At 43.9% G+C, this 14,282-nt stretch overlaps 1 protein-coding gene across 4 annotated transcripts in view; it reads left to right on the top strand.

Moving 5' to 3' along the window:
• The first annotated feature begins 313 nt into the window (after window positions 1–313).
• Window positions 314–14,282, top strand: part of TBC1D10C (TBC1 domain family member 10C) — a 31,478-nt gene continuing 17,509 nt past the window's right edge. For 3 of the 4 annotated variants that reach the window (XM_020806051.3, XM_020806050.3, XM_020806049.3), the window contains exon 1: window positions 314–1,522. In XM_020806051.3, coding sequence (XP_020661710.3) covers window positions 1,323–1,522 — 200 coding nt within the window. In that variant the 5' untranslated portion in view covers window positions 314–1,322. Of the gene's footprint in view, window positions 1,523–7,293; window positions 14,210–14,282 lie in introns of those variants that run through there. The other variant, XM_078383494.1, reaches the window with a different exon arrangement.

The following is a 14,282-nucleotide window of genomic DNA, read 5'->3' as shown; positions in this document are numbered from 1 at the left end:
CTATCAGTTCTAAGGGAAATCAACCCTGAATGCTCACTTGAAGGACAGATCCTGAAGCTGAGGCTCCAGTACTTTGGCCATCTCATGAGAAGAAAAGAGTCCTTGGAAAAAACCTTGATGTTAGGAAGGTGTGATGGCAAGAGGAGAAGGGGACGACCGAGGATGAGATGGCTGGACAGTGTCTGCGAAGCAACCAACATGAACCTGACACAACTCCGGGAGGCAGTAGAAGACAGGAGGGCCTGGCGTGCTCTGGTCCATGGGGTCACGAAGAGTCGGACATGACTAAACGACTAAACACACACACAGGATTGGGGAGACCTGGATCCAGTTCCCTAGCTGTGCCATGGACATGGCTGTCACACTTTGGGCACCTCATGAGATGACAAGTGTCACTCAAAAACAACGATGTAGGTGAAAGCTGAAGGCAGCAACAAAATAAGTAGACCAAATGGGAATAGGAGATGGTTTGATTCAACAGTGGAAACCATGGCTTTGTGTTTGCAAGAGATGAGCAGGGTCTTAAGGATAGGATGTTCTGGAGGTCACTCATTCATAGTGTCACCTTAAGTCAGAAGCTACTTGGCAGCACATAGCAACAGCTACATGCAGCAGAGAACTCATAAGGGTAACTGCCTCTAACGCAGGGAGAACAACAGCTACTAATGAGCTTCCTTAAAGGAGGAGGAAAAAGGGTGTGTATAACTAGGATTTAACTTTGATAAGACAACTACTTGTGGGACAGGATTCCAAGCCCATTGGACTTTCTGTTTATTGTGCCCCTGTAGTTCAGAAAAGAGGGTGATATAATATATAAATAGATTTTTTTAAAAAAAGAGAGAGAGAGAGAGAGATCTTCCAGCAGGGGATGCTATAGACATACAGGCAAGGAGAGGTACTCAAAGATGCAACCTGTTCTTCCCTGTTTAAAGCGCGTGGGGGGGAGGGGGAATGGATGGCAAAGTGAGGACATCAGCTGGTGGGGATGTCTGCTGCTTCCCAAGCTGCCTGGAATTTGGGTTCCCTTGTATTTTCTGTGCCCTTCCAACATTTCTTGCCCTCCCCACCTCCACCCAGTGCCCTGTTTACTTTTTGCAGAGCTTTGATACCGTCCCTTGCATCAGGAAATGGTTGTGGGAGGAAGCAGCTTTGCAAAGCCCATGAGAGGAACTCAAGTCACAACAGTAGTGACTAGGGGCACATGCACAGATGCAAAGTGTGCCTGGAGCTGCTCAGAGCCAAGGGCGCATGAGATAAGTTTAAATTGGAGCCCACAGGATAGACAAGAAGGGAGACGGATTCCCAAGATCTCATAGGGGACAATGTCAGACCTCTGCCTTTCCGCAGAGCTTCCCAATGATGGCAACATAAGCCACGCTGTGGCTGACCTACCAGATGCCTTTGATTTCTCCCTGCGCGATGATGCCAGCTCCCTGGGCTCCGATTCTGAGCTAAACGGGATGCCTCCTTATCGCCAGACGGATCGGTATGGATTTTTTGGGGGCAACAGCCTCCAGAACAGGTAAGGTGTGCTTTTTTTTTCTGCAAAGACCATTGGATGGGCACGATGTGTGTGTCTCTCTGTTTGTGTGTGTTTATTGTGTACAAGGAATGACAACCAAAGGGGAAATGGGTGTGGACACTCTTGTGCTTGCCGCCCAGTAACATATGTAGTCCGACCCTAGTTTTCTATGGCATAAGACACAGGCCTTGATTCAGTGCAGTTCATCCACATCCACAGCAAGAAACAGCATCCAGTCCATTCATGATGGATGTGGATGAACACTGTAGTGTGAGTGACCATCTGCCTCTCTAGGTACTCCTCTTGATACCAGCTGAGCTCATGAGATCTCCTGCCTTGAATCAAAATGGCAGCCCTAATTTGCCTTTCATGGTAAACAGGGCTTTATGCCTGGTTCAAAGTCCATTAACACAGAGCTCATAATATTTATACAGATAACAGACTATCATCCTGTCATCTATTTGTGTCTTGCTATAATGGCATATATTAATCACAGTTTCTTCCCAGTCTGGCTACTTCTGTTGCAGACAATTTTAATAGATAATCATGTTTAAACAGTTACATTTCCCTGCATCACTCCAAGGCCCCATTTGTTTCCAACCTGTATTTGTAATTCTGCTCATTTTAGTTTATCGCTTGGTGCTGCAGGGTGCAGAGGTCCAGCTTTTTAGGGGCACTCAGACAAGGAGGTAGAATTTGCTTATTTGCAAAACCCTTCACAGTGAATCTAGATTTGGATATTTTGGACTGCTTCTTCCAACCTGGCATCCTCTGCATGTTTTTAACTGCAGCCTCAATCAGAATGGGCTGCAGTCAGTGAGGAAGGTCACGGTGGTGGTGGTGGTGGTGGGTAATCCAAAACCTCTGGTGTCAACTACTATGGGGAAAGCTGGTCTGGTGTTTAGCAATCATATAGGGCTGCCACTATTTGAGCCAGCCTTTGGCACTCTCCATTTCCTAGCAATTCCATCTGACTCAATTAGCAAAGGGGTGGGAATCCTTTGTTGCCACCTCCAAACATTTTAGATCACAAGCCCCATAATCCGTTAGCCAGAAGTTCAAAAAATATGTAAGATAAATGATCCTTCCCTACCCCCTCCAACTTCTGAACCACTTGGCGTTTATGCCTAATTTTAGCCATGACAAAGGTTTATCAGCTAGGTTTTGTTTGAAAAACTTCTCTTAAGCAAAGGGGCAAATGCATATGTTTTTCCCCCTCAGATCCTAATCTCAAATCCAAATGCAAGAGTAGGCAATACTTTTATAGACCACTAAAAAGTCATCATACAATCTGTGAACTTTCGTGAATTTGGAGCAGCCACTTTGTCAAGCATGTACTCATGTGAAGAACTTAAAATCAAAAAGTTCATGGCAAGATGAATTTTGCTAGGCCACAAATCAATCTTGCCAAGAACATTTGGACTTTACATCTAAGAATAACTTTCCTGGCAAAATCCATCTTACCATGAACTTTTTGACTCTTAAGTTCTTCACATGAGTACATGCCTGATAAAGTGGATGGTCCAGATCCACGAAGCTCACAGACTATATGATGATTAAAAAAACCCTAGTCTATAAAGATACTGCCTGCTCTTGCATTTGTATTTTGTATTGACCCCATGGGGGTCTTTTATTTCAGTAATTTTAAATCATCATCAGAGCCCCATCATTCTTTGATCACAACTCTTTGCAATGTCTGGAAACGATGAGGTTGGCAAATGCCCCCTTTTGAGATGGCAACATTTGGAAAGAGGGTTGCTAAAGAGGTGGTAGAAATACAGTCTCTGCATAGACTCAAATTAACTAAGCTGTGCAGAGGTGGCTGCTTTTCAGTGTAATGCTAATATTGTTACTGGATAGTATGTAAAAACAATTCATAACATCCATTAAAGGTCTTAGTAATGCATTTTCACATGTTGGATCAAAAATCAGCATGGATACAGAATATGTAAAAAGGTCAAATCTAGCTTAAAAACTTTACTCTTCTGGATGACAATCCTCATGGTACATTGGTCAGCATAGCCAGTGGGCTTTGTTGCCTGTTTGAATCTGAGAAATGAAGTCCAGAAAATATTTCTTTCTCTGTCTGAGATAAATTGGATCTGGATGGCTTCACACATTCTCCAGCTCAGATGGTTGTAGAAAGTCTATTTTAGTTTTTATGAAAAGACCACCCGCCTTTCTTTCTCCCTTCTAAATAACTTTTCATTTTTACACATGTTGGTACAATGCAAACTGAGAGGTCTGTGTAGCCTTGTTGTTATATGTTTATTTATCCTAGAGGGTTTGCAGAGTTGTCTTGTAATTTGGCTGCCAACAGTGACATGGAAAACTGGCTCAGCAGCAGTGACGATGAACATGAGATCAAGAATTACTGTAACACAGAAAGAATCAGAAGATGAGTTGATTGAAAGTGCCTTTGCAGATATATTAACTAACACGTCCTGTTTTAGCAATCCTATGCAGCCACATCCTCTCACCGTAACCCATAGTAACGTGCTCCATGGCAACAGGGACAGTGGTTACAGTGGTTAGTAGTCACAAAGTTTTCTTGAGTCTTCTGCCTATAGTATTATACCACACAGGAGAAACATAAACTCTGAAAAATTATATTAGCTTTACATCTGCACTGCAAACCCACTTCAACTTTATGCTGTAGAAACTCAAGTTTAGTGAGATGTTATGAGTATGTCTGTAAAATTCCCTTGGACCACCCCCTCTTTGCAGAAATGAAGTGCCAGTGTTCCTTGGGAAAAGGCATGTATGTTGAAACAGTTCAAGCCTGTGAAATAGGAGCATGCTACGAGGGAGGGAGAGGGAGAGAGAGAATGCAGAGGGAGAAGGCCTGTCATAGCCCTGCTTGATAAGAATCGAGGGGGCATGCCTCATCTGGGAGTTTATCTTCTGAATAAATCTTCAGTGTTGAATATACTCTCCCAGTAAAGTATTCCTTCATCATACAGTACATCGTCATCGTCATTTAGTTGTTTAGTCGTGTCCGACTTGTCGTGACCCCATGGACCAGAGCACGCCAGGCCCTCCTATCTTCCACTGCCTCCCAGAGTTGTGTCAAATTCATGTTGGTTGCTTCGATGACACTGTCCAACCATCTCGTCCTCTGTCATCCCCTTCTCCTCTTGACTTCACACTTTCCCAACATCAGGGTCTTTTCCAGGGAGTCTTCTCTTCTCATGAGATGGCCAAAGTATTGGAGCCTCAGCTTCAGGATCTGTCCTTCCAGTGAGCACTCAGGGTTGATTTCCTTTAGAATTGATAGGTTTGTTCTCCTTGTAGTCCAGGGAGTACGACAAGGCTTATATTGTCTCCCTGCTTATTTAACTTATATGCAGAATACATCATGCGGAAGGCTGGACTGAATGAATCCCAAACTGGAATTAAGATTGCCGGAAGAAATATCAACAATCTCTGATATGCAGATAATACCCTTCTGATGGCAGAAAGTGAGGAGGAATTAAAGAACCTCTTAATGAGGGTGAAAGAGGAGAGTGCAAAAAATGGTCTGAAGCTCAACATAAAAAAAAACTAAGATCATGGCCACTGGTTCCATCACCTCCTGGCAAATAGAAGGGGGAGATAGGGAGTCAATGAGAGATTTTACTTTCCTGGGCTCCATGATCACTGCAGATGGTGACAGCAGCCACGAAATTAAAAGACGCCTGCTTCTTGGGAGGAAAGCAATGACAAACCTTGACATCAACTTAAAAAGCAGAGACATCATCTTGCCAACAAAAGTCTGAATAGTCAAAGCTATGGTTTTTCCTGTAGTGATGTATGGAAGTGAAAGCTGGACCGTAAAGAAAGCTGACCACCAAAGAATTGATGCCTTTGAATTGTGCTGCTGGAGGAGGCTCTTGAGAGTCCCCTGGACAGCAAGGAGAACAAAACCTATCAATTCTAAAGGAAATCAACCCTGAGTGCTCACTGGAAGGACAGATCCTGAAGCTGAGGCTCCAATACTTTGGCCATCTCATGAGAAGAGAAGACTCGCTGGAAAAGACCCTCATGTTGGGAAAGTGTGAAGTCAAGAGGAGAAGGGGATGACAGAGGACGAGATGGTTGGACAGTGTCATCGAAGCAACCAACATGAATTTGACACAACTCTGGGAGGCAGTGGAAGATAGGAGGGCCTGGCGTGCTCTGGTCCAAGGGGTCACGACAAGTCGGACACGACTTAACAACTAAACAACATCACATTTGTATCATGCTGTATTTCCTAAAAGCACAGTGTTGCAGTTTTCGTACTTTAACCTCACAACAAATTTGTTAACATTGTCTAAAATGGTCTGTCTGGTTGTTCCCTCCACTCTGCCACTGGAGCCTGGTCTTCACTGCACCAAAGCTAAATCCTGTTCTTTCTTGCTTAATCTAGCATACTCAATACATCTCCACGATATGTCTAATCTTTCTCTCTCTCCTTGGCACTGACCACACTTGCCACCATGATGACCTGTCAGTAGAACAGTGTGAGAATCATGATTGACGCTGGGCACACAGCCCACTGCCAGTTCTGGCCTCACAAGAAGTGTGACTCACTGTATTTCCTTTTTGATGCTATGATGGCATAATAACATCATGGAAAGAGAGCCTAGTGTTTTCAAGAGCAATCATAACCCGCTTACTCCCCAGCCAATCCCAACTGAAAGGAAGTGAGTGTGTCACATGGTACACCACACACCCAGGTCTGGGGAAACTCTGGTGGGTGCAAACTTGGCTTCATTTGCTGAATCTCTTAACATCCCTGTTGCACACATTTTTCAAAGAAATCCTTAACACATCCACGTGGTCATGGCAGATGTTGCAAAAGTACATAGCAAGCTGTAAAACAAAATTGGGGAAAGGGGGAAGAGTAAAACTAGGGGAGAAAAAGCATGCAATCGGTTGAAAAGATGGACACAATCTCAGTGAGAACCAGCACAATAACGACTAGTATCTCTTGTACCCTTGTTACACGAGGGACTTGAGAGCCAGAGCTCAAGAGAGAGTAGAAACAGGGGAACCAAACAGGTATGGCCCTAGAATACGAGCAGGCGATGTCAACGTGACCGTTTGCTTGACTCATATTTTTCTAAAGAGAAATGAACAAACCTCACATCTTTTAAAAGGTAGTGAGGGTTTACGTGTACTTGCTTTTGTTTAGGCCTGGCTCTGCATTTGCGTAATAATTTGTTTTTTATCACTTAACTTCAAATGAAATATTTACTCTGTTTAGACACAAAAGTGATATTTACTCAGATTTGCTCAAGCAGATTGAATGTAACTCAGGTCACATGCTGTTTAGTCATACCTACTCAGCATCTCCAAAGCTGGTGCCCTTTGTCGACGTCTTTCTTTACGTCGTCATATAATAGATATTCCATGTTTCCCTTTTTGCTACTTAGTGACCACACTTCGCTGATATACAGTGCAACTGCATGCATATCTTTATTGTTTAGTCGTTAAGTCGTGTCTGACTCTTCGTGACCCCATGGACCAGAGCAAACCAGGCCCTCCTGTCTTCCACTGCCTCCCAGACTTTGGTCAAATTCATCTTGGTCGCTTCGATGACACTGTCCAACCATCTTCTCCTCTGTTGTCCCCTTCTCCTCCTGCCTTCATATTTTCCCAACATCAGCATCTTTTCCATGGAGTCTTCTCTTCTCGTGAGATGGCCAAAGTATTGGAGCCTCAGCTTTACTATCTGTCCTTCCAGTATGCAGTCAGGGTTGATTTCCTTCAGGATGGATACGTTTGTTCTCCTTGCAGTCCTGGGGACTCTCCAGAGCCTCTTCCAGCACCACAATTCAAAAGCATTAATTTTTTGGCAGTCAGCCTTCTTTATGGTCCAGCTCTCACTTCCATATATCACTACTGGAAAAACCATAGCTTTGACTATTCGGACCTTTATCAGCAAGGTGATGTCTCTGTTTTTTAAGATGCTGTCTAGGTTTGTCATCACTTTCGTCCCAAGAAGCAGGCATCTTTTAATTTCGGGGCTGCTGTCACCATCTGCAGTCCTCATGGAGCTTAAGAAGATAAAATCTGTCACTGCCTCCATATCTTCCCCTTCTATTTGCCAGGAGTTGATGGGACCAGTGGCCATGATCTTAGGTTTTTTGATGTTGAGCTTCAGACCATTTTCTGCACTCTCCTCTTTCACCCTCATTAAGAGGTTCTTTAATTCCTCCTCACTTTCTGCCATCAGAGGGGCATCATCAGATGTCATTGGTATTTCTTCTGGCAATCTTAATCCCGGTTTGGGATTCCTCCAGTCCAGCCTTTCACATGATGTACAATATTCTGCATATAAGTTAAATAAGCAAGGAGACAATATAAGCCTTGTCATACTCCTTTCCCAATTTTGAACCAATCAGTTGTTCCATATCCAATTCTAACTGTTGCTTCTTGTGCCACATATAGATTTATCAGGAGGTAGAGAAGGTGGTCAGGCACTCCCATTTCTTGAAGAACTTGCCATAGTTTGATGTGGTCCACACAGTCAAAGGCTCTTGCGTAGTCAATGAAGCAGAAGTAGATGTTTTTCTGGAACTCTCTGGCTTTCTCCATAATCCAGCGCGTGTTAGCAATGTGGTCTCTAGTTCCTCTGCCCCTTCGAAATCCAGCTTGTACTTCTGGGAGTTCTCGGTCCACATACTGCTGAAGCCTACCTTGGAGGATTTTGCTAGCATGTGAAATGAGTGCAATTGTACAGTAGATGGAGCATTCTTTGTCACTGCCCTTCTTTGGGATTGGGATATAGACTGATCTTTTCCAATCCTCTGGCCACTGCTGAGTTTTCCAAACTTGTTGGCATATTAAGTGTAGTACCTTAACAGCGTCATCTTATAAGCTTTTAAATAGTTCAACTGGAATGCCATCACCTCCACTGGCCTTGTTGTTAGCTATGCTTTCTAAGGCCCACTTGCCATCACTCTCCAGGTTGTCTGGCTCAAGATCAGCAACCATACTATCTGGGTTGTCTGGAACATCCAGATTTTTCTGGTATAAATTTCTCTGTGTATTCCTGCTGCCTCTTCTAGATATCCTCTGCTTCTGTGAGGTCCCTACCATTTTTATCCTTTATCATGTCCATCTTTGCACAAAATGTTCCTTTCAGATCTCCAATTTTCTTCAACAGATCTCTGGTTTTCCCTTTCTATTATTTTCCTCTATATCTTTGTACTGTTCATTTAAGAAGGGCCTCTTGTCTCTCCTTGCTATTCTTTGGAAGTCTGCATTCCATTTTCTGTAACTTTCCCTATCTCCCTTGCATTTTGTTTCCCTTCTCCACTTTGTTATTTGTAAGGCCTTGGTGGACAGCCACTTTGCTTTCTTGCACTTCCTTTTCTTTGGGATAGTTTTCGTTGCTGCCTTCTGTACAGTGTTACGAGCCTCCATCCATAGTTCTTTAGGCACTCTGTCCACCAAATCTAGTTCTTTAAATCTGTTCTTCACTTCCACTATGTATTCATAAGGGATTTGGTTTAGATTACTGTATACCTGAGTGGCCCAGTGTTTTTTCCTACTTTCTTCAGTTTAAGCTTGAGTTTTGCTATAAGAAGCTGATGATCAGAGCCACAATCAGCTCCAGGTCTTGTTTTTGCTGACTGTATAGAGCTTCTCCATCTTTGGCTGCAGAGAATATAATCAATCTGATTTCGGTATTGCCCATCTGGTTATGTCCATGTATAGAGTCGCCTCTTATGTTGTTGGAAAAGAGTGTTTGTGATGACCAGCTTGTTCTCTTGACAAGACTCTATTAGCCTTTGCCCTGCTTCGCTTTGAACTCGGAGGCCAAACTTACCTCAGCATCATCAGCTTAAAGCTGGCACTTTCATCTCTTGACTCCCTACTTTAGCATTCCAATCCCCTATAATGCATATCTACTCAGATCTAAATCCCATTTCCATGCAAGTGGCTAAAATAAGGCTGGGCAAAGTATGTAGCCCTGAGGATCACATTTGGCACTTTGTGAGCATATATGATGATATGTAAACATATACACAGTTCCTCGAATAGGTAGAGTGGGAATCTTTTCACCAGTTCTGAGAAAGAAAGTTGACTATATACCATCCCATTGGTCTTCAGCACATGGCTGTTTAATGATAAAGCAGGAGCAGAACGGAATTTGCAGGAGAGAATCAGGTAGGAAAATATGCTAAATCCTTCCCCACAGGCTGTAACTTGGTCAGGGCAACTAGGACTTTGCACCAGGACACCATAATTTGTTGTTATAATGTACCATCAAATCGCCTCCAACTTATGACCCTGCAAATGAGTGATCTCCAAAATGTCTTGTTATCAACAGCCCTGTTCAGCTCTTGCAAATTCAAGCCTGTGACTTCCTTTAGAGAGTCAATACATCTTGTATCTGGTCTTCCACTTTTCTTGCTGCCTTCAGCCTTTTCCAGCATTATTGTCTTTTCCAGAGTATGCAAAATATGACAGCCTCAGTTTCATTGTGTTGCCTTCAGAGATGGTTCAAGCTTCTAGGGCTGATTTTTTTTTTTTTTTTTTTTTTTTTTGGTCTTTCTGGCATTCTGGGGTATCTGCAAAGCTCTCCCCCAGCACCGTATTTCATCTCCCTGTTGCTGTTTAATATCTATATGAGGCCACTGGGGGAGGTCATCAGTTGTTTTGGAGCTTTGTGTCACCAATACCCCGCAGATTACATCCAGCTGTATTTCTCCTTCCATCCTTCTACAGTGGGTGCAGTCTCGTCCCTTCAGTGCTGCCTTGACACCATGTTGGGATGGATGCGAGACAACAGTCTGAGGCTGAACCCAGACAAGAAGTTCTGCGGGTGGGTGTCCCAGTGTCTGTAGCTTGGGGGCCTCCCTCTCTTTTTGGGGGGCTACTCTATCTGCTAAGGATGAGGTTCACAGTTTGGGTGTATTTTTAGACACAGCACTGTCAATGGAGTCTCAGGTAGTGTCTGTGGTCTGTTCTGCCTTTTTCCACCTGAGGCAGATTACCCAGTTGTGCCCCTGCCTTTACACCAGGTCCCTCACCATGCCATTCCATGAGTTGGTGGTCTCAAGATTAGACTACTATAATGCTCTTTACATGGGGCTGTCCGTGAAGCTGCTACAGAAACTTCAACAGGATCAGAATATGATGTCCAGAGGTGTGGAATAAATAAAGAGCACCCTATATCCCCTATTCTGGCTGTCTTGCACTGGCTGCTTGTCCATTTCTGTGCCAGCTTTAAGCTGATGATGCTGACATATAAGGCCCTAAATGGTTTGGGACCTTGATACCTGGCAGAATGCCTTCTTCCACTGAGATCTGCCCAACCTACTCAAATCATCTCAAGCTGGGTGGTTGAGGTCATTGACCACCAAGAGAATCCTTGAAAGAGAAGACCAGGAACTGGGCCTTCTCCGTGGTTGCCCCCCCCCCACCTTTGGAATAAACTCCTACCCAAACTTCATCTGGCCCCTTCATTGGAGAGTTTTAAGAGATCACTGAAAACATGGCTGCTTAGACAGGCATTTCAAGGTATTACATCAACAGAGTGCAGAGGTTCCTTCTGCTGTTATCAATTCTGCCACCAAGTTTTTATTAATTTTTTGTGCCATCTTTCTTTTTAGTTTGACTTGATTGATATGCTCATTTGATTTTCTGCACTGTTATTATGTCCTTGTGATTATTATTTAATATTGAACAAAATCTTTAACTCTTTCAATTTCTTCATTTTTGACATTAAAGTTGTTTAGTTCTGTAGTCATGATTTTGGTCTTCTTGATGTCCAGCTGTAGTCCTTTTTTTGGTACTTTCCTCTTTCACTAAAAGTCAAGTCATTGCTGTTTTCTGCCAGTAAGATGGTATCATCTGCATATCATAAATTACTGATGTTTTTCTGCTCATTTTCCTTCCTCCTTCATCTGAATCTAATCTGGCTTTCCACCTGATATGTTCTGTGTACATCATGAACAAATAACCATTGTTCATGGACCATTGTTTTGTTTTTCATATTTCATAGAATCACAGAACCACAGAGTTGGAAGAGACCGCAGGGTCCATCAAGTCCAACCCCCTGCCATGCAGGAACTCCATCAAAGCACTCCCGACAGATGGCCATCTAGCCTCTGCTTAAAAGCCTCCAAAAAAGGAGACTCCACCACAGTCTGAGGCAGCTTATTCCACTGCCGACCAGCTCTGTCTGTCAGGAAGTTCTTCCTGAGATTCAAGTGGAATCTCTTTTCCTGTAGTTTGAAACCATTGCTCCTTGTCCTAGTGTCTGTAGCCCTGGAAAACAAACCTGTCCCTTCCTCGACATGACATCCCTCCAAATATTTAAACATGGCTATCATGTTCCCTCTTAACCTTCTTTTTTTAAGGCTAAACATTCCCAGCTCCCTAAGCTGCTCCTCATAGGACATGGCTTCCAGACGTTTGACCATTTTGGTCGCCCTCTTCTGGACACATTCCAGGTTGTCAACATCCTTTTTGAATTGAGGTGTCCAGAATTGGACACAATACTCAAGGTGGGGTCCGACCAAAACAAAATAGAGTGATACTATCACTTCCCTTGATCTAGACACTATACTCCTATTGATGCAACCAAGAATTGCATTGGCTTTCTTGACAGCCGCATCACACTCCTGACTCATGTTCAGTTTCAAGACTCCTAGATCCCTTTCACAGGTACTGTTGTCTAGCCAGGTGTCTTCCATCCTATATCTGTGCAGTTCATTTTTTCTGCCTAGGTGTAGGATGTTATATTTCTCCTTCTTGAAATTCATTTTGTTAGTTTTGGCCGAGGACTCTAATCTTTCAAGGTCATTTTGAATTTTAATCCTGTCCTCTGGAGAATCAGCAACCTCTCCCAATTTGGTATCATCTGCAAATTTAATCAGCATTTAATTTAATCTATTCCTTCATCCAAGTCATTGATAAAGGTGTTGAATAGCACAGGGCCCAGAACAGAACCCTGAGGCACCCCACTAGTTTCTCTTCATCCTTGTCCAGGATGAAGAGAAGCCATTGGTGAGCACCCTGTGGGTTCGGTCAGTCAATTAATTACAAATCCACCAAACAGTAGCACTGTCTAGCCCACATTTTACTAGCTTCCTTGCAAGAGTATCATGGGGAAATTTATCAAAGGCCTTACTGAAATCAAGATATGCTACATCCACAGCGTTCCCTTCATCTATCAAGCCTATAACTCTATCAAAAAAAGAGATCAGATTAGTCTGGCATGACTTGTTTTTGAGAAACCCGTGTTGACTTTTAGTGATGACAGCATTGCTGGACCATAAAGAAGGCTGACCACTGAAGAATTGATGCTTTTGAATTGTGGTGCTGGAGGAGGCTTTTGAGAGTCCCCTGGACGGCAAGGAGAACAAACGTATCCATCCTGAAGGAAATCAACCCTGAGTGCTCACTGGAAGGACAGACAGTAAAGCTGAGGCTTCAATACTTTGGCCATCTCATGAGAAAAGAGAAGACTCCATGGAAAAGACCCTGATATTGGGAAAATGTGAAGGCAAGAGAAGAAGGGGATGACAGAGGATGAGATGGTTGGACAGTGTCACTGAAGCAACCAACATGAATTTGACCCAGCTCCGGAAGGCAGTGGAAGACAGGAAGGCCTGGCATGCTCTGCTCCATGGGGTCACGAAGAGTCGGACACGACTTAACAACTAAACAACAACAACAACAATGTTCTTGAAAGCACAAATATTCTTTCTTTAGGAGGTACCATGTGGTCTTCCTGTTTCTTGGTGAGGGCTCACATCAGTGCCTCAGGGCAAAGTAGGTGAGAGACACTGCCGTTTGCCCTGGCTACCAGAAGTGCTTGTTATGGATCTGCTTCCCCACTGCAATTCTTACCAGGTTCTTCGCACCACTCTGCTGGGCTTATTCGTAGTCTAAGTGTCGGTTAGAGCACTGGTTCTTAACCTTGAGTTACTCAGGAGTTTTGGACTGCAACTCCCAGAAGCCTTCACCACCAGCTGTGCTGACTGGGGTTTCTGGGAGTTGCAGTTCAAAAGCATCCGAGTAACAAAGGTTAAGAACCACTGGGGTAGAGTACCAGTGAGAAAAAACTAGGGGGAGAGGTAGTTTTGTATTAGAAGGGAAGGGAGAGGGCTAGGGAAAGAACTGGGTGGCAGGGAATGCATAGTCAAGGTAAGTATTAAATACATCCATGAATGCTGAAGTTGCAAATGGACACCTTCTGGTTAATGTTATGGGTCAAGTGTTAAAAGGCAAGCTTTATGCTATTGTGATGATCAGTGCTATCACTGTCCAAGATATCTCAGGCAGCCTCTCACCAGGGGCAAAGGCACCAGGACCCAATCCACCACACAGAGTATCAGGTCCAAAGGCACTCATTCCACAGTTGGTTGTGACCAAGCAGTGGTGGGAGCACAGGGCTGGGTGCACAGAGCCAGAACCAGGTGCTGAGATACAGGAGGGCAAGAGCAGGGGCCAAGGCAGGGGCAGGGACAGAAGCAGGTTTAGGAACACTGGAGTCAAGACGCAGAGATGTAGGAATACTGGAACACAGGGAGTCCAGAGCTCTAGAAGCAGCAAGGCAGTAAACACAGCCAAACGCCTTTGTTGCTGAGGCAAGTTATGGGAGGGGGAACCACTTCTTAAATAGAACCAGGTTTCCAGGTGAGCCTCATGAGTGGCCCAGCAGCTGCTACACAGGCCAAGGCCTAAGCCTGCAAACACCAGGTTTGCATTAGAATTCATAACATCGTTATCTAAAAAGCAATGCATTAGATGTAATGTTGCTACTTGTTACTTT

This window comes from Pogona vitticeps, chromosome 1, assembly GCF_051106095.1.
Source record: "Pogona vitticeps strain Pit_001003342236 chromosome 1, PviZW2.1, whole genome shotgun sequence".
NCBI lineage: Eukaryota > Metazoa > Chordata > Lepidosauria > Squamata > Agamidae > Pogona > Pogona vitticeps.
This window is presented reverse-complemented; position numbering and strand designations above follow the sequence as displayed.